At 37.2% G+C, this 25,559-nt stretch overlaps 1 protein-coding gene across 1 annotated transcript in view; it reads right to left on the bottom strand.

Annotated features, from left to right (window-relative positions):
- The window catches only part of DGKB (diacylglycerol kinase beta), a 566,799-nt gene that overhangs the window by 433,398 nt on the left and 107,842 nt on the right, over positions 1–25,559 (bottom strand). Inside the window, exons 5-10 of the mRNA XM_053655066.1 lie at positions 18,511–18,560; positions 14,498–14,572; positions 11,357–11,476; positions 3,220–3,337; positions 783–871; positions 585–701 (exon numbers count right to left, since the gene is read on the bottom strand). Coding sequence (XP_053511041.1) covers positions 585–701; positions 783–871; positions 3,220–3,337; positions 11,357–11,476; positions 14,498–14,572; positions 18,511–18,560 — 569 coding nt within the window. The remainder of the gene's footprint in view (positions 1–584; positions 702–782; positions 872–3,219; positions 3,338–11,356; positions 11,477–14,497; positions 14,573–18,510; positions 18,561–25,559) is intronic.

Below are 25,559 nucleotides of genomic sequence, written 5' to 3' on the forward strand. Positions count from 1 at the left end.
CATATAGAGAAGGGACAAGTGAGTTCATAGAAGCATCAAGAACTAAATGTGAACTCACTTGCCTCTCAACCTAGCTATATGGTCGAGGTCATTTTGGTTAGTTTTCCTCAGTCTTAGTATCTTTACTATATAATTAAATCTTTGCACCTTGTTCATTCTACCTTTTTCACCCCCAGAAATTCTGTGATTAAAATAAATTTCTATCTGTAAACCAGAAAACTCTACCAAAGCAGGGTTGCAGTGTAGAGGGAGAGATGCCCTCTACGCAGTATCCCATGCTCACTGCTCAGACCTCGCTGTGATTGCTGACCCCCTTCCCCACAACTCCTGAGGCTTCACAGAGCACAGCTGAAAACTGTAAGATGGTATCATATCTAAAGTTGGCACTAGCTCTAGGATTTTGGATTCTATGACTCCATCCCTTATCCCTTTGAAAGCCAAATGAAATCAGAAACTTCCATGGTTTTATGCGTAGTCACAATTCAGGGTGATCTTGCAGGGGTAGGACTCTTGCGAAAAGGATGCGAGATGCACTGTCTTTGAAGTGAGAGATTTCTAGAAACTCGTTTTTTAGTGTTACTCACTGTGATGTGACACCAAACACAATGCAGTCCTGTGAGGCCCTGGTAACATTTGACGGTTTTATGGCACTTATCACACTTGGTTGGGCAGTTGCCTTCCACCCAGTAATGGTGCATGACCTAGGACAGAACAGAGCGTGGTGGTGAGAGGAGGTGTCCTCACACACGTCCTTCAGAAAGCCCGCAGGGCCCTGCACTCACATCAGTGTTCTTCTTGGACTTCACGTAGGTCTTGATGCAAGAAGGAGGCGCTCTGGCCACACAGCGCTCGTGTACCGTGTACTTGCAAACTGTAAGGAAACACGGACACAGATTCAGAGCTAATTCTGGTCCTTCTTGCAGTTTTATAGGGAAAGAATGACATTACCAGAATCTCATTTCATGTCCACTGCTCCCTAATCAATCCAATCAGCCACATCAAGAAAAAGTCTAAGTCGACTGTTTTCACCATGGAATACAAAAGACCGATTAGCACAGGAAATATTATGCATGTGAAAGGCCAAGACGCCTCTGTCATGGCATAGCAGGAAATGCCTAATTAAATCAGACCTCCCTCATATTTTTCACAATAATTTCCAGATGACAAAAATATTAAGGATAAATTGATGACTGCCAAATGGCTTGGTGTCATTTGCTAGAAAAGGAGATCTATATTTTATGAAGTATAGGCATGAGAGCAGCTGCCGGGCATGGGAATAAAAGACCATGAGTTTATGCTATTTTGTCTATTGATTTATCTAAACCTTAAATGGCTGATTAGTCTATTTCCAGAGAAGAGATTTCATCATACAGGCCAGGCCTTTAGTAACTGTTCCTCCCTCATTTGTCTTCACGGCAGTGTTTGTCCAAAGGGAATGACTTTTGCTAGGCAACATGTGACATATACATATACATCGATCTGAATATTTATGTTCATAGGCAATGCATATCTATATGCACACATACATATACATGTGTGTATACATATAAAGTGTGACATATTTCACTGGCATATTCACAGTATTTATTGCATAGCTTGATTTTGAAAGTGACTTAGGGTCCTATACAGATGTTCTTTTAATAGAAGAACAAAATTAAGAGTTCTAAATGCATAAATATAAAGACAAAATCAAATCAGAAACAACCATGGAGCCCTCTTAATAAAACAAACAAATACTAAACCACTGGATAAAATTAGAATGAAAAGTACTAAATCCATGTAATATCTGTATAGTAAAACTTTTCCATATTTTCCACATTTCAAATTACCTTTCTCGATATTAAGAAAACACACTTTTTTCTCTTCCATATTGACAATATGCTGCCTTTGCCACACTAATCACTTATAATTTGTGAGCAAAAATTCTCACTGTCTATATGTCATCTCACCTTTTGGAGAGTTATTATGTTTCTTATGCTTTCATCAACAAACCTACCATGAGAAATTATTTTTCTTAAAAATACTTGAACTTTAAAAACAAAGTACTTCTCTTGTACGTGGAGAAGGTTCTAGGGTAACTAGCTCTTCAAATGAAACCACCAGAAACTGCCCTCTAAAGTCAGCATAAGGAAATATCATGTAACTTCATTAAAATCCTGAAATAAGACATCACTGAAAGGTGGCAATGAAACGTGGTTTTTAACATCAAATAATACATCTGACTGGGAACCAATTCCCAAATACAGGACAAGAAGTGGTTACCTAAAAAGGACATCTGAAAATGACACATTGCGTAGAAGCCAAGTAAAAAATTAGATTTAGTATAAATACTTAAAAGCGGGACGTGTTTAATAAACCTGACGGTTCCACAGCAGAAAAGGGTGCAAGATGGACAAACTGCTGTACCGAGACAACCTGGCACTTGAGCGAGCAGGACAGGACATACCCTCTGCTTTCCCACAGATATAAGGGGATGAAAAAATGTCTCAGGCATGTCTGGTGTGGATTCAAAAACATGTAGGTGACTTATAAATGAACTGTAAAGTACACTATCAGAAACTTCTACTGGGCAGCACTCACTAATACAATGGAAATTGAGAAGATGAATGTACTGAAGGGAAAAATAATGGCCACAACCTGTGAACTGGCAAGGCTTCGGGTTCTAGTATGCATTAATCCCATGGGGGGAGTTTCTTCATAATAGCATTAAAAATAATGTGCCTATGGTGTAAGGTTAGTTTGTGTTTCTTTTGCTTTCTTAGTTTGAATGCAAATTGACAGTCAGTTAATTTCACCATTTTCTAAAAGACCTGAGGAACTGACTCATTATCAGAAGTCAATGTGAATAAGGTGGCTAATTTGGAAAGGGAAAAAAATAAGATAAATATGAGTTAGATGTAAAAAAGAGAAACTGGTAAAAATTTTAGAATAATCTCCATAGAAATAGGAACATGATCAATTAAACCACAGTGGAAAGAAAATGGCTAATGAATTGGAAAATGTCCTTCACTCTTTCCTAAGGGAGGGTTTTCCAAAACTGAAGAAAGTTGGAAAGGGAGTGACCCAATTGCTCAGACATGTACCCTCCCAGGGGAGCATAAATCACAGAAACAGGAATGGTGAGGCTCATTCCCGGGTCTGCATCAGCAAACAGGACTGTCCCATAAAGATCAACCTCTCGCGGTCGGAGGTGCGGATTCCTGGGACAAACATACTCACAGGAGCAGCAGAGACCCTGCTTCCCCACCCCGATCAGCATGTTCAGGCAGAGATTGCAGTAGGCAGGTTTGTTAAAGTGCTTGAGTCTCCACACATGCTGTCCATCATCTTTCACGTTCTGCACGGGACGTAAAAGAAACAGATTGCACTTAATGAAATAAACAGTGGAATATGTAAGTGCCAATAAAATTCAGAGCTGGACTGAAGCACTTGAAGACAATCTGTTATTTCATCCCTGACTTTCTCCAAGGTCGCCACAGAGTCTAGAAAAACACATGTGCTCGTAGCAGAATGGGATCCTGCTAACAAATCTCGGAGGCTATGGCAACCCACAAATTTTCGTCCAAAGTCAGCAGTTCAAGGGCATGTCCCGAACCATCATAATGACCTGCCAAACTGAGGGACGTGTCTGCCTCAACTTTGAATACTTCATCCTAAATACAATTCCATAAAGAATAAACAAATAAAGAAAGAGAAAATGCGGGGAAGAGCCGTACAAATGAAAACTTGGAAAAAAAAAACGTTAACCCTTGCTTAGTAGTCGGAATATGCGAGTTTTATGATGGTGGTTAAGTCTCATAAGAAAGCCGAAGAATGGGACAAGGAATAACACTAACAAGGAATAATACTAAAAGGTCAGTCATTGGTGATATTCTAAGGCTTCAGCTGAGAGTTGCCTATATGTTAAAAGTTTATATTAATATATTTTTGTGGGTCTCAAATAGTAAATATTAAAGAATAGACCTTTTTAAAGACCTAAATGACATAATCATTTTGCTTTCTCTTTTTTAAAAAATATGGATAATTTCAATATAATAAAGGGGGTAAAATATTAAAATTGTCTTGTATTTATAAAAATCAGTTATTTGCTACAATAAAACCTCATTTAAATTCACATTTTAGGAAAACAACTGTAATTTTTATTTGTTCTTCTAAGGAAAACTATATATAATGCCATAATAGCAACTTCACTAATAGCTATTTAATTGCATCTGCACTGTTCAAGGTTAAACTACAATGAAATAGCAACACTTATGAATGTCCTAAAACCATTATGAAAAGTCTATAAATATGTTAAATTAATTTATTACATATTATTACTTTTATTACCATTATTTTCACATTAACATTTAGTCCTTATATATCATTCATAAATTGCATCAAATTCAATTAATTTTAGACATCATTTATTGGTTTTCTATCAAAACCATTATAGGTCATAATTAGCTAAGTTGTCATATTTCTTAGAATGCGTTCACCCTATAGTTTTTGAGCACCTACTATGTGCTGGGGGCACACTATAATACTAATTCTCTAGTAGTGGAACAATATAAACTTGTCCAGCTCATCTTGTTTCTCGTGATTAAAAAATATCAGTGTTTCGGAACCACTTTTTCTTATTCTCAGTCAAGACATAAACCTCCAGATTTGTAGAACCGGATTAGATCCATAATAACTAATTCTTACATTAGACCCAGAAATTTCAAATTTGCATCATAATATGAAGCATTAGTGGAAATGCTTCCTAGGAGCTAATTCTCCATGCGTCTAAAATTTCTACACACTTTGTAAGCAGAAGCAGTCCTTCCTTCCAGGCTGTCTGTTCCAAGATGTGTAAATAACACACAGCTTTAGACAATAGAGTCATGTATCGCTCCACAGCAGAGGGTGGATAAAATAAAACATAAATCTTCCCCATCTCAGCAAAGGTTAAGCAGGTCTGTTTACTTCACATTATAAAAAATGGAGTCTCCCTAAGCCGGAGGTTCCAAGCTCAGATGGTCTGCACAGGAATTACTCGGGCCACACTCTACACCATCCTTCTGATGTGCATGCAGAGAACTGACTCAGACATGAAACTCCCGCTGGCTGTGCTGTGAGCTAAAAAGTCCTTGGTCTCTGACCCAGGAGCCTCATGTCCTCTGCCAGCATCCACAGTGAAACTGGCGAGCTAACTTGTTAACTGCTAAGTAGGCTAAATTTCAGACCCTTCACAGTCTTTGACAAGGCTCAGATGTCTGACAAAAGAGCAACAAGTTCTCCACAAAAGCAGTAACCCAGAAGGTATCATGGAGAGGGCTTCAGAAGACATAAGCAATTAAATTTTCTCCCAAACCTTATGAAGTGGTCTTTGTAGTCATTTCTGGATCCAGCTCTGGCTTGCTTCAGTCATAAGAATTTTAGTATGTTGATTACATGAATGGAATGCTTTACATAACTGTTAACTTTGCTATATTTTCCCACCTGTCTATATTTTTAAATTTCTGTTTTTTTCAAATAAGAATAAAACATCCTGATCTGAAAAGTTTAAACAATAAGGTTAATTTTTAAAAATATATTGATAAAGTAAATGGTTCAATGCTTAAAAAATATTTTTAAGTGAAAAGGAGAATGGAAAAAATCTAATTTTCACGCGTATTAGAGTTCTTATAATCCTTGTCATTTTATTTTTAAACGATTGTCCATTACGTGGGAATAAGCCTCACCCTGTTGAGGAGCACATATGGGCCGAGTTAGCTGGCATTTCCTTATCAAGAGTAAACAAGTCTGAACGTGGGCGTTCTGTCAATCAGAACGCTTAGCCACGTTACCGGCTGCACGTGATGTGCAAAGCCATTACCCAGACATAAAAGGCTTTACCAAAAAACAAATTAAATAGCTTTATAGCTCTTAGCCGGATATATTGCCAAAATATGCAAAGGATGAAATATGTATGTGACTTCAAGAGAAGAAATTGAAACTGAGAGCTGGCTTCTTCTCAGCAGGGCAAATTATACTCCAACTCTCTGTGTTTTCATGTCCTGTCTTATTTGTCTCCTTTAGATTGTAAACTTGATGGGGGAAGAGGAGACTCTGCCCCCTGCTATATTCTATCAGCCAGTGGAGCAGGTTCCGATTAGGACTTCTGTTGCAAATAAATATTTATTGTCATAGAAAGGAATTCGTTTTTATAAGAAAGAAATGCAGAAGAAACGTGGACAGCTTGATTCCTGGCCTCCTCTGAAAATGTAGACAAGCCATTTCGCCTCTCTTTTTATTTCCCTCTCTAATAAAATGAAAGTACCCCTTCCCTCTCTCAGGCCGTGGTGTGAGCTTTCATTTTACAACACCTGCGAAGTCAATTTAGCGCCTCAGAAGGCTGGTGTTATGTAAACAGCAAATATTATTAACATCGTCAGGTTGAGTTGTATAGCATTCTACTGTTTTACCCAAAAGATTTTAGAAGGATGTTTGTAAGTTCCCCATACTTCATTGACAAATGTTCTCATGATTTTTGCATAGAAACATATTCCTGATATTTAGAAAGCATTGTATCTTATAATGAAGCAGTTTACTTATGTGTTTATGATGGAGAAATGCTTAATGAATCCTGGGCAAGTTCACACAGAGAAGCTCCAGGTTCTTCCGCTCCTTTTAATCCCCCAGAAGTCGACAGGAGGTTTCAAAGGGAAAAATGCCCTTTGGAACTTTTGAAACCTATTTCATTATCAATAGTGACTTCTAAAGTTAGAGTTTTTTCCCCCCGAACACCTACATTCAAGATCACATAGAGTGTGCAACTGAACTATGACTATTATAAATAATGTCATGTCTTCAAAAGACCTCGAGGAGAAATTTCCCTGACCCCACAGCCAAAACACCCCTATTCCCACACCAAGCCATGTCTGCACTTCCACCGACTTCAGTTATAACATACAGAAGAGCTGATGTGACGAACTAACTCCAGCTCATTAAGTCATAAGCACCACTAAATTACCTTACTTTTCTATTTATATGAAAGAAAAATTTCCTTTTAGATGAAAAGATAATGCAGAAAGAAGCTTTAAAATTCTTACTGGAGCAGCATTCAACAGTTCATCTCCAGGCCACACCTTCAGAAGTGAGGCTCAGACCCTGCCACTCTCGAGGTTCAAAGGCAAACTCAACAGTCTTGCTCCATGAGCAGAAGGCTCTGATCTGGGATCTTAAGACCTGTGGAGTTTACCCAGCTTTGTAACTCCTTTCTAGACTGAGAGTGTAAACAGAAGAACAAGTCATCCAAATTAAATCTTACAAAGTTGAGTAGACAACATTAGTTTTTCAATATAGCTCAGTCTATTAAAAATATATCATCTTCTACTCTCCATCATACTCAAAAATTTCATCAGGGATCACATTTCATCAGCAATCAGGAGGCAAACCAAATGATTGTTTTTACCCCTGTGAGTCAGGCATAAAAATGTGTCCTGAAACATTTTACTCAATGGCTAAGTTTGAACTGCCTATAGGGTTAAAGACCAGGATTCTGGGAGCACATGTAGTGAAGTCAAAATACATGAAATCATACAGGTCAGACTCTAAAACCATACAGGTCAGATGTGGCCACAAAAGTTCAAAACTAAGAAGTTAAGGTAGCATCATTTCATTTCAAGTGAGGCTTCTACTTAGTGTATTCCTGTTTATATAATAGTATGAATTTAGGAATTTTCCTTGAAAAATCTAGTACAGATTTAAGGCTATAGATTTCAGGAATTTAAGTGTTATTATTTATTGTTTTTCTAGGTAAAGGAATATCTGTGTTGAACGAATATTAGAAGGAAAGAGGTATGCTTGATTAAAATTTTGTATGTCCAGAAAGAATGACTGGCAGGCAAAAAAACATGAGCTAGTTAATTAATAACAGAAGCTGGGGTGAAGAGCAATTTGATGAAGTTCACTGTTACTATGCTCTCTTCAATAGTCCTCATGTGTTCGGGGGTTTTCTAATTGAGCTAAAAGTTATTAGAGGTCTGTCTCCTAAATGACTAAACATAAATCACAAACCTTTGTGTTTACAATAGGACAGAGTAGTCATAGATTAAATCAGGGGTCAGGGCACGATGGTCCATCGGTAGCAATCAGGCCATCAGCCCATTTCTGCAGGTGAAACCTGCCTGGAACCCGGCCCTGCTGTTCCCTTCACTTAGCGTCTGTGGTTGCTTTCGCTCTTCGCTGGAGAGCTGATGGTCACGACAAAGACCTGTGTCCCACACAGCCTGAATTATGGACTACCTGTCCCTTTACAGAGTTTGCTTACTAGAACATAGTTCTCACTAGCTATTTTTTTAAAAAGTCATTCAAAACTGAGACATTTTTAAAAGTAAGTTTTCAATGAGATGAATACCGAAAAAAGAGTAAGTCTCAGGTGTAAATTTTTATTGCAGTCAAATCTCATATACCAGCCAAAGGCACTATTTTCCATTGGTGTAAGAGTCTGCACTGCTTCGAAATGGGGATCTTAAAGTCTGACAGATGTCATGTAAGAAAAAGGAAATGGCTATTTTCCTATTATTTGATATAGACGTTCAGATAAAAAGTGTATTTCTGATTTTGGAATGAAAACAGATTTTTTAAAATAGGGTAGCTTTTAGAATTTCGTTAATGGAGAAAAATAAGCTACAATAAAGTCCCAGCTGCTCTGCCTCGTATTAGAAGCGCGGATTACCCTCCGAGGACAACGTTCTGCTCTGTGCAATTTGGCTGGAACAGCACAGCCGGGCTCACACACTCTCACAGACACTCCGGGACTTAACATGCGCTGTCAATTAGCTCTACTCCCCGAGCTCCTAATGGACAACAGACAAGAATATAGAGGACAGTATAACAAGACTGGCCCCTCAATAAATGGCTGAATTCAACCCAAAGCTTCTAGAATCCCAATTTGATAAGCAACAGTGTATGTGGGGCGGGAAGAGTGGCCTGGGGGGAAATAACACTATGAATCAAATTCTCTACAGGTAATAACATAACACATTAACTGCCTACAGAAAAGGAAATAAATCTCAATTACAAAAAAAAAAAAGGCCCTCAGCACTCACTTTTCAATGTGTCATTCCTGCTTTGTGAAAACACCCTGCCTATTAAAAAGCTGTTTCTAAGAGATACTATATATGTTTTGTGATAATTACATGGCTTATACATTTTGTTAAATGCCAATTTAAATATTACTGGCTTTTTTTTTTTTTTTAGAGTAAAGGAAAAAGGATATTACTCTTAAGACTTGTTGGGTACAAGGAAAAATCTAATCTTGGTTGTTCACTTTCAAATTTTAAACGATGCAGCCCTGCCATCTAGTGGCCACCTCTGGGAACACAGCTTTGGAGTACATCAGGTTGCTTACCTTTAAAACCCTAAATTGATTTCTCCTATTAAAGACCTAACACATTATCTTTTTTACTAAAAACTTAAACTATAGGTTTTATAACATGATTATAAAACAAATTATGTCACGAACCTGATGTCATTCAGATGACATAAAATTACTGCTACACTAGAAACTGAAGAGGTATTTATTTGTTTAAAATATTTTCAGTTAATAAAAATATTTAGTATAAAGAACTATACTAAACCATGCTATTTTCATAACTTAAAAAGTGTCTATGAATATAAATCAAATTGTAAAAAGTAGTTTTCAAGAAAGACATCACTTCAAAATCTTTCTGTGATATCGAAAATATAGATGACTTAGTCTTCATTTATGCACTTTTCTATCTAATCTACCAACTACCAGATGGTTCACCTACTCATTCCTGCATCTTATCTCCTTCTCTCATATTAGAATTTCCATACATTTTTAAAACAAACAGAATTTTAGCTTTAAAAAATAAAACTCTCTCTCAGGAGCCATTATTATTAGAAGTTCTTTACTAGTCATTGAATGACTATTTTTCATATACATAAACCCTAAACCCTAAAGCTTAAAATATTAATGTTCCATCAATTTTCTTTTTGTTTTCTCCCAATTCTGGTTTCATGTATGTCTGTCAAAAGACATATCAAACAATTAAACAAATATTTGTAATACAGAGAAATGTAATAACTAATTAGAAAAAGAACTAGGTGAATATACTAAAATAAAATTATATACAAGGAAAGATTACAATATTAATTTTCAAAATGTAGAAATAATACCTATTAGGATTTATACTAATTATTACTATTTTAATAAATTACCTACTTTAGTTGTAATTACCTATATGTTATCCACGAGTAACTTTTCTTTTCCTCCCTGACCAAGTCTAAAACCCCATGGACCTCATGAAGAGTAAGGTTAATCTGAATGTGAAAGAATTTGAAGATCCTTGTGAAAGAGACAAACGCTACTGCCCTACCGCCCATTCACATGTCCCCAAGCCTGTGAGTGAATGTGTACAAACACATCTCTCAGTACTGCCACAGGCTTGACGGACACAGCCCGTGAGAGTTCTCGAGACCGACCTCAAGTGCCGGTATCCCGAATAACTGTGGTGCAGTCCTGAATCCGCAAGACTGTCCTGCGGTCCTGTGTCCTGGCTGGTCACAGGGAGTGGGGAATGTGTTAAGGTCAGCAGGAAAGTAGTGGACACCATGTTCTTGTATCTCAATCCCTAAATATCACATCTGTCATGGCACTCTTAGTAATGCTCTTGAATCTAATTATGCATATCATAATACACATTTTATTGTTAATTTAGGTTTGCCTGTTAATGCTAAAACCAAAACTGTAGTATTGGCTTGGATTTTTTAATTAACTATTATTAAAATTCATATCAAGGCTGGGGAACAAGATTTGCTTTCAGAGTCACTGTCATACCCCTGATGGTGGATTGATCTATTTCATTCCCCTAAACCAGTATTCCATTACCAATGCAGGCACTGATATTAGAAAACTTGACAGCCTTGCAGCAAAGGGCTGGCTAATCAGCTGAAATGTAAGAAACAGCTGTGTATGTGTGCCTATGTCCTCTTAGCCACATTAATATATAATTGGCTCCTCCAAGAATTACTTATCAGTTAAATAAAATATCTTCATAGGGAGGGGACATATGTATGGGATGAAAAACCACAGAACACAATAGTATTGTGGTTTCTTGCATTAGATAAATGAGATAGTCATTAACGCTTTAAAAAAAAAAAAACTAGATTACACTTCTAATAGAGAAGAAAAGGAAGTATGTATTAGGACAAGTGTGGCCACACTAGCAGTTACTGTTAAATTGTACTGTGCATACTCATTAAAAGGTCCAGGCACTCACTCCACGCTCACTGGTAGGAAACGGCAAATCAACTTGTAATCAACGTGTATAATGGAGAAGCTCACTGACCTACGACCAGGCACCCGCCCTGTGTCAACGCTTACGTTTTCCAAGCCTAGGAGCACAAGAAGTGGGATTGTTGTCATGCCTCCTTGGATCCATTCCTCCAGAGAAACCGTCCCATCATGATCGTAGTCGATTTCTTCCATCATTTCGTGAAGGATCTGAAGCAGAGGAGCGGAGGGAAACCTTGCAATAAATGAATAGCACACATTTCACAGGATATAATGAAGCAGTGCATTGGATTGGCTTGAACTGTGACAAGCAGCTAAGGGGAGAGTTAAGTATCTAGGTAATGTTGTACAATGTTAATCTTTTTACTGAGTATATAGTGGCTTTGTTCTGATTTCCAGAGCCTGATACTTTCACTGATTGGCTTTTAAAAATAATGGCTTAACTCTTTCATACATTATCACTGAATGGTACAGCTAAAACAAGGTTTCTTTAATTTAAGAGTAAAACTGGCCTTTAATTGCTTTCTCTAGATTATTTTTTAAATTCAAATATATGCCAGATAATGTCTGAAGAAATTAATTTCATGGCAAAGAGCTGAAATACTTCTCTGCAAAGTGGTAAAAGGCAGGGGCATTAGTTGTTTTTAACTGCCTACCAGAACTTGAGAGCCAGAAAGTTAAACGATCAAGTCATTTTTGATTAGTTTCTTCTCCTAAAGATGATTTACACAGAGTGTCCCAAATTGTCCTCTGCAGTCTGCATTGGTAACACCTTTGAGTATATTGGAATAATAATAATAATATTTGATTCAAAAATTTGTTGCGAGAGTTAAATACGTTAATATAAGTATCTTCAAAGAGCATCTAACATATACGAGTATGGTAAGTGTGATATAGATGCTGTTACTCTTATATTTGCAGAAACTATAGATGAGTTCCAAATATATTACCATTGGCTCTGGGAAGGCAAAGTACTTCCCACCTAACTGTACCACAATGGCAAATACAGTAGAGTTCCAATACAAGAAAAGGTAACTCGGCATCTTTAACATGGACATTTTCATTAATTCAGAAAAAGAAACACCGAGAGCATTAGAATAAAAGTTTGATAGAAATGTAGTTTGACTACAATTTCTGAACTTCATTTATGGGTGTCTTCCTTCAGAAAGTACGTAAAAATAAGACTATTTCCTTCAGAAGAAACTAACAGGTATTGGGAAAGAAGTATTTTGGGGGGGAACAAAATGATGGCAACCTAATTATTTCCTTATTATCAAAATGAAACATGGGGAAATTATTTAGAATTTGGCAAATGGCATAAGATTCAGGCTCTAGTCAACTAGTATAAAATGAATAAATGAGAAGAGAACTAACATACAAAGCATTTGATTCAGATGGCTGATGTTTTCATTTTGTACCTAGTAAATCTAATGTTATAGCTTGGGCAATTTTTTAAATTCCTTCCAAGGACATCTCAGTCTTCCCTACTGCCTGCCATAAACCTCAAGTGTTCAGTCCTCAGATACACACACACACACACACACACACACACACACACACACCCCTCAGGGTTCTGACCACGTGAACAAACACACACATTTGTTTAAAAGTGGGACAGTGCCGCTGAATCACCAGGGAAGATGGGGCTGTTCCTGTGATGGCAAACGCACTGCGCAAGGTGAGCCTTTTACCTTCACTTTCTACTACTTATTCCACTCATAGAAATGGCAGGCTTATCTGCGTGTGCCACAAAAGACAAATAATGCTATATAGTTTATTATTGTAAATACCAATAGGTGTTTATCACAATTAGCCTACCCACTGATCCTTTTCTTCCTGAGAGCATCTGGATCAGCCTTTTCTAAAATCCACCAACAAATCTCTTTTGGGGGAAGTGGTGGAGCCAACTTCTGCTTTGAAAGTTGATGGGAAAAGACCTCCCCTTTCCTCCATCACCCCAGTAAAAACAAAAGGTTTGATGGGTAGATACAAAGTATTCACAAGTATTGAAGTAAGTAGGATGGAGAAAGTTGTGTTAGATTGACATCAGCAAAATGGACAAGAGAATTTATAAGAAGTCCTTTGATATAAGTGCAAATAGTATTAGAATGAATCAAGCAACACTCCTAAAATTAAACACGCTATCATAACTTTATTATTCCATATAAACTCTACAACACCATTATGATATCTGAACTCATTAGGCACAGTACGTGCATTTCCACATTCCAAAAAAAAACTTGAAAAGCCATGTTCCCATAAGAATGGTGTCCACCTCCATACGTGACATTGTATGTGACTTCATTGTGGTTCACTGGCAAGAGCTTGTGAAGCCAGGGAAATGCCATCGGGGCTCTCATTTCCCATAATCATGCCTTTATCATGCTGTTAACTGCATAAAGGGGAATAGCGTTTTGCAGATCAAGCTTTTGAATTCAAATAAAATATAAAGCATTAAACAAAATTGATTTGTATTTGCTTAACTCATGTACTATTTGCTGAATTTAGCTAATTTCAAAAAGAAAAAATATAAATAAAACTAATTAACTCAACATATTACTTGTAGCTAAAGTCAGTTTCTAATCATGCATTTTGTAACTTGAATAAACCTATGAAAAATGAGAAGTTTTTTATGTTTTTATAAGCATTGGTAGATACCATTTCTTTCAATGATTTGATTAAGTAGCTTCAGAGCTCTGGATAAGTAACTTTAACCTTTTGGGATCTCAATTTGCTCATTGTACAATGAGTGGAATGGTAGTATCTACCTCAGAGAGTTGCGAGCATTAAATAGCACATACACAAAAGATAGCACAATACACTGTCAATAAGCGCACTATCATCATCTTCTTAATCACCTTCTCCCTCTTACAGCAACCACTTTAGCAATTTTCATAGAAGGGCAAGCATAGAGAGATCAAGGGCACACATCGATTTTGACTTGTGTATGGCATGGCATGACAGTGGGTTAATCAGCAGCTCCTATCTGTCTCCATGTAGATGAGACCAGCATTCAAATTAGATTCCATAAGGAAGAAAAACAAAAGGCACTGCTAAGAATTTCATATACTCTTCCTTATTCAAGATCTATTTTGACTCTGTTTAGAAATATCATAAACATCAAAGTTAACATAAACATCAAATGACAGTAACGGCTTAGGGTTCCAAGAAAGACAAAAAAGAACGGCACCTTCTAGAACTGAGCCAACAGTTAAATCGGTATGTACATACTGGATTAAGTTCAGTGACATCCCACTCAAGGTACTCGGCAACATGCATCATCTGACTAATGATGTTTTCTAGTTCCTGGAGCAGAGAGAGAGAAAGGAAGATAAAGACTTTGTAAATTCTTTAACTTTGACTTGCAGGTATTGTTTGTTCATTATGTTGTCCCAAGACTTACAAGTTACATGATTAATATCTTCTTAAAAGGACTGATGAACTGTATACCGAAAAGAAGGAGTGTGAATTCATTTTGCATGTTGTCTAGAAATCTTCACCAGGAGAGGGCACCACTATACAAAAGAAGAGTTTCTTCCAGCAGAAAATTGTTAACAAAGAAACTCCAAAGGAGAGTCTGATAAGAGAAGGAGCAGGCATATTTTCAGGGGGTGTGATTTTTAAGTCACTGAGTATCCTGACCTTCAGGCTTGAAATCAGGTGTGGAAGGAAGTGTCTGAGGGCAACTAAGAGGTTTATTTTTATTCTGATGAAAATGAGGCTGTATTCTGACTGTTTGTGCCACCTACCAGGGAAATGTGCTCACTAGAGGAGTCTTCAGGGTCCAGATTGGGAGGCTAAGTACATGTAGAGTTTATTTTATGAGGGCATGGAATTTTAGTTTGAATTTTCACATTATTCTACTCAAATGTCAACTCTTTGAGGAATACATATGGCTTTGCTAAAAAAAATAAAGCATTTTTCAAATCTGTTTATTTAATGTTTTCATTCCTATCTCTAAAAAACACTAAAGATATATTGTAAATGCTAGTACTCTAAATGTAGTCAGTAACATAATTGAACTGGTATTATACAGTATGATAATTTAAAATATAATTATGTAAGAATAAGCTTGAATGTATGAGGTCTGTCCAGAAGGTACCCAGCCATGTAATGTGAAAAATAGGACATTTATTAAAGAAGATACGAAATACAAGAAACATTGCACATGGGACAATGATGCCTTAGTCCCCTTCAAAGTAGGCACCTTGGGATCTTACGCAGTTCAAACGGTCATCAGCTGCCCAGAAGTATTTTTTCTGAATTTCATCGACAGTCTGAAACCTCTTCACCTTCAAAGGTGACTTCAGTTTCGGGAAAAGCCAGAAGGTGCATGGTGCCAAATCTTGGCTGTAGGGGGTCTGAGTCACCTGGATGATCTGATGTTTTACAAAAAAAAACTCTGCATAAGATGTGATGCATGAGCAGGCACATTGTTGTGATGAAGCTGTTAATTACCAGTTGCCCATATGCTGCAGCTTTGTGAATCATCAGAATAGTTTCCACAGAGGAATATTCAAGCTTAATGCAAAATCTGAGGCAGATTCATTGTCTATTTGCTCAGTCAGTTTGAATGGGATGGCCACACAGTGCACATGCTCGCTCAAAGGCATCTACCACCCCCATTGACTAGTGCAGTGAAGTCATCATTGTTCACACATACACATTCCAGTCCACTCTCTTTGGCTGCTATGTTACATCAATACCATGCAAGCTGTTACTGTTATATTAAAAGTCCAATGGCTGGACTTTTTCTGGACAGACCTCACATATCAATCACAAATTATTCTATTTAAATCTCTGATCTAACATATGCAGTCAATATTCATAGAATCAAGATGGAAGTATGGTAGAGAGGTTTTCTATTTGGTGGTCATGTATCCCTCTGATAAAAGCTACACTCTCTCTCTGTAGAACAGATGTAATCATGAAAATGTTATTTATGTAACAAAGGTTGCCCCAGAAATAACACAAACATGTGTATTTATTTATTACAGATAGGAACATTTTTAAACACAAATACCTTGGAATCATAGGTTAGAATTGTGTGCGTGTTACTAATCTTTCACCTACAATATGTTTGCTTACATAAGCTTTAATGGTTTGGAAAGGTGAAAGTCCCTGGGTATTTTTTTTAATGGAAACTATTTTTGGCAAACTATTGCATAGGTTTGTAATATCAGCTAAGTTATTGCACCTCTCTTAGGCTCAGTTTTTTTATAAGTAAAATATTATTTTTAATGCTCTTATATTACCTAACTTACAGAGTTGCTGCAAAGACTAAACATGCTATTACACTATATAAAAAGCATTAATTGTGTCTGTCATATTGCAAATGATTAGCAAACATTTATTGATAGATATAGTGGTATTTTTCAAAATATCAATTTTCCTCTATTTTTGCCTTCAACATATGATGCGCCACATATTTAAATTTCTAAGAAAAATGATATCAGGAGGTACAATTTCATCCTAGTGTTGAAGGAAGTAATCAGGGCCAGTAATTTTGGGGGAAAAATCATAAAAAGCAGTTTAATCATAAACAAACATATTTATCTCCAACCCATTGTTTAATATTGTAAAATAGTCACAAATATTACTAGTAATTTACTATATGTTAACAAAAAAATGGAGATTAAAAAAATTTGATTCAATTTCCAAATCAACTGCGAGCCTATGGCTCAAAGCCTAGCAAAAAAACATCCTTATAATTTAATTAAAAAGAAACATTAAATAAAGCAAATCTGCAGTAAAAATATAATTTGCATTAGTGTAGTCAGAAGTGCTACAATAACCATATTGAAATATCTAGAAAAAAGTCTAAACTTCTAGTTGTGAAATGCCACCAGAAAATGAGCAAATGGATCATGTAGCTTAATATTCCCAAGTATAAAACATGAGCACTAGACACATAAAAGTAAGAGCATGTGAAAATAGAGCCTTATACATAAGAAACCCCACAGTTATAACATCGATTCAGATCAGTGCTCATTTCCTAGAGCGGAACTATGTATTTTTATTGCTCTCTGGAGAAACTAATGTAGCATTATCCTACTCAGTGTTACAGAAGTATGTTTCTAACCACACTGCTTTGCCTGTGCAAGTCTGTTTGAGGTCTGGCATTGGGAGGGACACCAGATGATGAGAGAAACTCATTTCAGAAATAATGTTTCTTTTAATCGGTATTAAATATTTCAAAAACATTTGGGTTTTTTTGAGGTAATGGTGCACTCCAAAAGTTCCATAATCTGACACATATTCTTTTACTAATATTTAGTTAAATGTATGGGGGTGACACTGGTTAACAAAATTATATAGGTATCAGGTGTACAATTCTATAACACCTCAGCTGTACATTGTGTTGTGTGTTCACCACCCCAAGTCAAGTTTCCATCCATCACCATTTATCCCCCCTTTACACATTCCACCCCCTCCCTCCCCCTCCTCTATTCTTAACATTTCCTTTATAGAATAGGAAATAATGTAATATGTAAAATATGTTACTAGCAGGTATAAAGTATATTACTGGATGGAAGCTGAGACAGATATACTTATGAGGCACTAATTGTGCAAAAGAACTAAGAGTGTAACTTCTCTTCTGAAAACTATAATGATTTGCATATTAAAAGTAAAATAAACATGTAATCATTCCTCTCAGTGAAATAATATATATAGGGTATTCTTCCTTGATTGTTTTTTATAAATAAAACTATAGTGTGTGCAAGTTTCATTTAAAGTTGGGTGAGGCTTTTTAAAAATGGAAATTTGTCAAAGCAACTTGTAAATATATTTAGCTATAAATAATTATACAGCTTAAATAATTAGAAATACTTTTTTAAAAGTGGGAAAATAATAAAATTATTAAGATGACTACAATTTCTTTAAACTGTTTGTATTCTCAATATTTTCCATGGTGTCAAATCTCACAACTATTTTTTCTTTCTAGATCAATGCTTCTCAACTGTCTGATGTTTTATTCAAATAAAGTTGGAACCTCTTTTACCTTTCAGTGCATAAAAAGTCATTTTTATGTGGTAAAGTTATTCAGCAGAACAATTGCAATCCTAACGGTTTCCTCAGATTACTCCTTTTCAAAAAATCAGATGATAAAAATGCTATGTGAGTGCATGAAAATTGTACTAACTCTGTCTTCTATGATAATAGCTATAAATTTATTCATTGCATTTTTTCAGACACAAACTACTTCAAAATTCTCACAGAATATTTGAGGAAAAAAAAATTACCGAGCTGTCCAGGAAGCCATTCCCATCTGTGTCATAGAGGCGAAACATAACTAGAAATAAAAGATACATTGAAAAAAGATTATAGGCTAGTAAGATGAATGCTTATTGTAAGGCATATTCTTCAAAAGTGTATTTTTTAATGTAAACAAACACTAAGTCCCTCCCATACTCAAGGCAATTGATTTGTGAGATCATTTCTTAAGCTAAATTGAAAATGAATTAATCAACTAATTAAATACTGACAATCAGATATAATGTCTATCAATTTTTGTTATGTATCTGTAAAACATTACTGTTTATCTAAATTCTTTATTACAAGATCATTAAATGGAAACTCAAAAATAACAGAAGAAAAACAATTTCCAGACATTCAGAGTCTGGATATTAAATGGCAGAGTAGATAATAAAAATCAACTGATTCAGAGGACTGGAAATGAATTTTAATTTTAAATTTACCATGAACTATTATGTGAGCTTATGTGCGCTTACTAAAATACTGCCTGAAAAATGAGAATAACCACTTTGTAATAAGACATATATTTGCTGTGAAAGTCAAGTGCAGTGATACATACAAGTGCCTATCAAAAGCCATAGGTCATGACACAAATGTAAGCCATGGTTTTGATTGATTCCCCCAGTGACATGGGAAAGGAAGGATTAGTGCAGAATAAGGGGATTTTTCTGATGGAGGATGACAAGACATAAAATGTGTTATTGTCGTGTCTATCATGGTATATTTGTTTAAATCTCAGAGGCAGTTTTATGGGGTAGCCACTCTTTGATCAAGGAAGGGAAAGAAGAGTGCTGGCTTTGTGGCAGTGAACTTGGGAAAGCAGGGTGGCAGCGTGGCCTGAGGATCCCCTATGTAATTCACACACCACCAGGAGACTGCGGAAGTGGCTGCAGGTGCCACACTGAGTCATACAAAGAAGAATGGCCCAGCTGTAAAAACAGACAACTGGAAGTGAAGACTTGTGTTATGTTTGTATAATTTCTTGGAGGATCTTGATGTCCGAGGTCTATAATATTAGAGAAGGACGCTGGTAACAAGGAGGCATAATTATACAATGACCTTGTCATTTATTTGCAACACCATTTTATTTTTGTATCTAAAATCATGATTATAGCTCACCAACTCTAAGGTATGATTATTTATAAGATACAAAACTAGTCTCCATCTAACTAAAAGGAGAAAGTGATGCCAAACTATCATATGCTATGTATGGTAAAATGCAAACAGTCTTTGATGTTTAAAATGCAAAGGGAAAAGGTGTACCAACTAAATAAAGGGAAATAATAGGCTGGCTAAAAGACCTAAATGTCTTTATTTGCAAACCAGAATAATTGTTTTCTCATATACTTATTAACTGAGAATAAAATTCAGAAAGAAAAAAACCCGACCACTGCGTGGATATTAAGCATTTCAAGATTTTCTGGTACAGCAGAAAATGGTAAAAATATCTTCAGAAATGGCAAGATTTCTCACACCACTCAGAGAATGGGCTAATTACCAGGAACAAGGCAGGAACTTAGAAAAGCCACTGTACTTTAGAATGAAAAACACTGGTACCTCTGGTAATCCTTAGTGGTGTGGATGACTGCTAACCCACTTCATACAGCTCAGATACACGGAAACCGTGTGCTGGCAAACCTTGTGGAAACATGAACTCAAAGACATAACACACGACACTTCCGCCAAGATGGAGGTATAGGTGGATGTGCCGTGCCTTCTCACACAACCAAGTTTAGGGACAACTAAATATTAGCATCAGAAAACACAACCAGAACACGGAAAATTGAACTTTTCGGAAGTCCGGTAACAACAAATTCTTCAGCCCGACCGGTAAGGGGTGAAACCGGCGTCTCATGAGGCCTTGCACAGGACTCCGGTCGGACGGACCCAGGTGCGGAATCCAGCCGCGCGAATCCAGACGCACGGGTTCCAAACCCAGGATTGGACCTAGTGAGCGACCGAGCAACCCACCGGGTGAGCGACTGCTGAGGAGACAGTGGGGAGGCGGTGCTGCGTGTTGACTGGGGTTGCCTATCTGTGGGCGAGCGGACAGGCGAGGGAGTGGGCGCTTGGACGGGGCCCGGCAGTCCCCGTGGCTTGCGGCAGTAGAGGGCGCCGCCATATCCCCGCTCTGACCACGCCCCCACATACAAGGTCACAACCCAGCGACCTGGGAGTCCAAGGCGCCGCTTCTCACATTTAAAGGACCAGAACAGACCAAAAATGTCGCAGGAAGACCTCAAAGCCCCAGAGAGAAATCTAAGTGACGAAGAAATAGCAAAACTCTCAGACGCACAGTTTAAAACGCTGGTCATCAGGTTCCTAACAGATCTGGTTGATTATAGCCACAAATTAGAGAAACATATGAAGGATAAACTAAGGGAAATGAATGGAATTCCACAGAAAACCCATAGAGATGAAAAGGAAACTGGGACTCAAATCAATGGAGTGGCCCAGAAGAAAACAAATAATGGCCAAACAGAAAAGAGTCAAGGAGCAAGAATTCAAAGAAATGAGGAGAGTCTTAGGAACCTCCAGGACATCTTTAAATGCTCCAATATCCGAATTATAAGGGTACCAGAAGGGGGAAAGACACAACCACCAGTGGAAAAATTATTTGAACAAATAATAAAAGAATATTTCCCCAATCTGGCAAAGGAAATAGACTTCCAAGAAATCCAAGAAGCTCAGAGAGTACCAAAAAAGTTGGACTCAAGAAGAAACACACCAAGGCATATCATAATTACATTAGCCAAAATTAAAATGAAGGAGAGAATCCTAGAAGCAGCAAGAGCTAAGGGGACAATCACCTACAAAGGAGTCCCCATCAGACTGTCAGCAGATTTCTCAAAAGAGACCTTACAGGCAAGAAGGGGCTGGAAAGAAATATTCCAAGTCATGAAATCTAAAGACCTACAACCAAGATTGCTCTATCCAGCAAAACTTTCATTTAGAATGGAAGGACAGATAAGGTGCTTCTCAGATAAGATCAAATTCAAGGAGTTCATCATCACCAAGCCCTTATTATATGAAATGTTAAAGGGACTTATCTAAGAAAAAGAAGTTAAAGAAACATGAACAGTGAAAGAACAACAAGCTCACAGTTATTAACAACCACACCTAAAACGAAAGCAAACTAAAAGGACAGCTAGATCAGGAGTGGAAACATAGAAATGAAGATCTCAAGGAGGGTTAGCAACAGGGGAGTGGGAGGAGGAGATGGGGGGAGAAGGTACAGAAAATAAGTAGCATAGACAGTAGATAGAAAATAGATGGGGGGGCAAGAATAGCATGGGAAATATAGAACCTAAAGGACTTGAGACACATGGACATAAACTAAAGGGGGGTAATGGTGGGGATGGGGGGGCAGGGTGGAGGGGAATGAAGGGGGGAATAGAACAACTGTAACAGCATAATCAATTTAAAAAAATAAATTAAAAAAAAAGACATAACACACGAATGGGGTGCACTTGTGGGTAACCGTCATTCACTTTGGCAGCATCTGACACTTCTTTCTGTGCTCTGAAAGCCACATTTTAAATACGAACCACAATCACAGCTGAAACACCAGATACATTTTCTTTACTAGCTTGAAGAAATTGAAGGCTGACTTTACACATGACCTAGGTTCTACCAACCAGAAGCACAAGCCCAGATGGTCAGATGCTATCGACACAGGAAAAAAAGGAGCTGCTCAACCCGTTCTGGTGATGGGGGGCAGCACAGCAGTGATTAAAGAGAGAGCATCCAGGGTCCTGAGTGTGCCAGGGGCGCTGTCATTGAAAGGGGCGCTGTCTGAGCTCAGGGAGGGAGCGATGGACTTTTCCCTTAGTTTGTAGTTGCTGTGGTCCTTGTTCCCCGAGAAGTAGCCTCCAAACCTAGTTTCATCCTCTCCTAATGATTCTATGTGTCCCTCAATATCATTTTTAGAATATTAATCTGCTTTTTAAGAAAACTTAATTAAAAACTAATCTGTTTCACTGTCTTCCTCCATGATACTATAAACTAAACATTGATTTTAAAAATAAATATACCATTGAAGTACTACTTATAGAGAAATCTATTTAATAAATTATCAAAGTAAACACACCAATGTATCTAGTTAGTCAAGTCAAGGAATAGAATATTACTAACAGCAGAAATCCTCTCATGCTCCCCACCATTATTTCTCCACACATTTACAAAGTTAAACACTATCTTGGATTTTATATGCATTCTCTTGATTTTAGCATCATTTACTGAATATTACATTTCTGATCTTCATCTGTATTTTTATGTATAGCTCTAACTCATTCACTTTCTTTTCTACCTATTAACCCAATGTATAAAAGCATCACAGTTTATTAATTTTATTTAGGTTGTCTCCAGTTTGATATTTCTAGTAATACTGGTGTTATTTCAAAAAATTCTGATATAAACCTCCTCTAAAAAGTGTGCTTAGATGAACATTTGCCACTTGGTTATGAATCAGTAAAAGGAACGCTTTGATCATAAGATTTGCAAACATTTACCTTTACTAATATTGCCAAACATTTCGAAAGTGACTTGACCAAACTAGATTCTAAACAGCAGTCCCTAAGAGTCTGAGCCGCTCTCTGCCCTCACCAGCACTGGGTATTGGCGCCCTAACTCAACACATTCTGGTGAAGGTACAGTGAGCCGAATGCCACTGAGGTTTTATGCCCATTTCCCCGATTACTAGTGATAATCAGCTAATTTTCGTACATTCGTTTTCCAGAAGGACTTGGACTTTTCCAGGATATTCTGGACTCCCACCGTCCAGTTCTAGCCTGTCTGGATGCCACGGTCAGAACTGCCAGTTAAGCATTTTCCAGACAGAAAATGGGGGATGTTTTACAGTAGAAGAAGAAACAAGGTGGGTAAGCACTTATGCAGGTACTGGTACTGGGAGGAGAATCTCCACTCGCTCTGCTGTGCCAACCCCGTCATACTTACTGCGTCCATGTAAGTCTGGGGCAGTCTCTAGATCCCCCACTTCTAACTCTGCTCAACTGCAGCTTTGTTTTCGAAATTCAGATGCTCATTTTAAAGTTTGTATCAAAATAAAGAAGGACTAAGGATGCCCAAGACAACCATAAAAAGGGAAAACAAATTTGGAAGATTTGCATTTACTGACTTTAAGAGTTTGTAATAACCAAGGGTAATCAAGACAGTGAAGTTTTGGCTAAAGGATAAACAAATAAAATAATGGGAGAAAAGAAAGTCAAGATACAGAGCCACACACGTATGGTGAGCAGGATACCAAAATAATTTGGGGGGATAGAATATCTGTTCACCTATATCACCTATAGGGGAAAAGGGTGAAGGATTTGCAGAAAAATTACAAAGGACACATGGACAGTAACAAGGGGAGGAGCAAACAGGGGAGGGAGATGGGGAGGTCTGAGGTGGTGGGGAGGGGTGGGGGAAGGCGGAAAACTGTACTTGAACAACAATAAAAATGTTTAAAAAAGAAAGTGTAAGAATACAAACTAGCAAATGATAAAATAAAATCTTTGCAAAAGTTGGCAAAGGAACAAATAGATAGATATCCATCAAAAAAGAACCCTGACTCTTACTTCACATTAAACAAAAACATTATATCAAATGATTTTGAACTTTAAACTTTAACTTCTGAAAAAATAAACTCTAATATTAACATTATAGCTAAGCTATAAAGATTCTAAAGGAAAATACTTTCACAACCTTAACCATCTAACATGAACCAACAATGACAAAAAATTAATAATAGATAAATTAAACTTTATCAAAATTTAAGCTTCTGTTCATCAAAAGTGAGAAAATAAATAAGCCAGCCACATAATCTGGCTTATTTATTTGAAGCACATAATCTGTTAAAGAACTTGTTTCCAGAATATATGAAAAAATCCTAAAGTTCACTAATAAAATAACCAAAAACCTAATTAAGATAGAGGCAAAAAAATTGAGCAGATACGTAAAAAACGAAGATATATGAAAACCAATCACAACAAAGTGTTCAAAATCATCAATCATAAAGAAAATAAAAATTCAAACCACAACGAGAGAGAACACCAAATAACTACTAAAACAAATCTGGAATTTTAGTCTTTCCCTCCAAGGCCAGTCCACCAAAACTGCTCAGTTGTTCAGCCTCTCAGGTGTAATACTAAGAATTTACAATTTACGAAACAGTGGCAGGCCCTGGTTGGTATGCTCAGTGGACTGAGTGCTGGCCTGAGAACCAAAGGGTGGCCATTTGGATTCCCAGTCAGGGCACATGCCTGGGTTGCGGATCAGGTCCCCAGTAGGGGGCATGAGAGAGGCAACCACACACTGATGTTTCTCTCCTTCTTTTTCTCCCTCCCTTCCCCTCTCCAAAAACAAATAAATAAAATCTTTAAAAAATAAAATAAAGACAGTGGCAAAAGCCAACCTCCTCTCTCCCAGAAATCTGACCCATAAACCTAACTTGTCCTGATAATTTCCTGAAAGTTTTTAGATGTAAAAAGACAAAAAACCTTGTGTCCAGCCCTGGCTGATGTAGCTCAGTGGATTGAGCACGGGCCTGCGAACCAGACAATCGCGGTTCGATTCCCAGTCAGGGCACATAGCAGGGTTGCAGGCCGGTTCCCTGCAGGCCAGTTCCCAGCAGGGGATGCATGAAAGGCAACCATACATTGATGTCTCTCTCCCTCTCTCCTTCCCTTCCCCTCTAAAGATAAATAAATAAAATCTTAAAAAAAATACTCTACATTTGATGCAGTACATGTATCCAAATGTTTAAAAAAAAAACAAAAACAAAACCTCGTGTCCAGATTTCCTGGTTGTTTCTAGTAAGAAACCCGGTCTAAGAACATTTAGAAACCCGGTCTAAGAACATTTAGTTCACTACTGTCTGAAGGAGAAGCCCTGCTGTGTTTTACATAATTATTTTCTAAATACACTGATAGGTGTTCACTACTGTCTATGAACCCTGTCTAATTCATGAAGGAAAAAAACTTGGAGAACTTTACATTTTCATCAATAATAGTAGCAATAATAAAAATGTATACAT

The sequence above is a fragment of the Artibeus jamaicensis genome, unplaced genomic scaffold (genome assembly GCF_021234435.1).
Source record: "Artibeus jamaicensis isolate MK-2021 breed Jamaican fruit bat unplaced genomic scaffold, CSHL_Jam_final contig_923, whole genome shotgun sequence".
Lineage (NCBI taxonomy): Eukaryota > Metazoa > Chordata > Mammalia > Chiroptera > Phyllostomidae > Artibeus > Artibeus jamaicensis.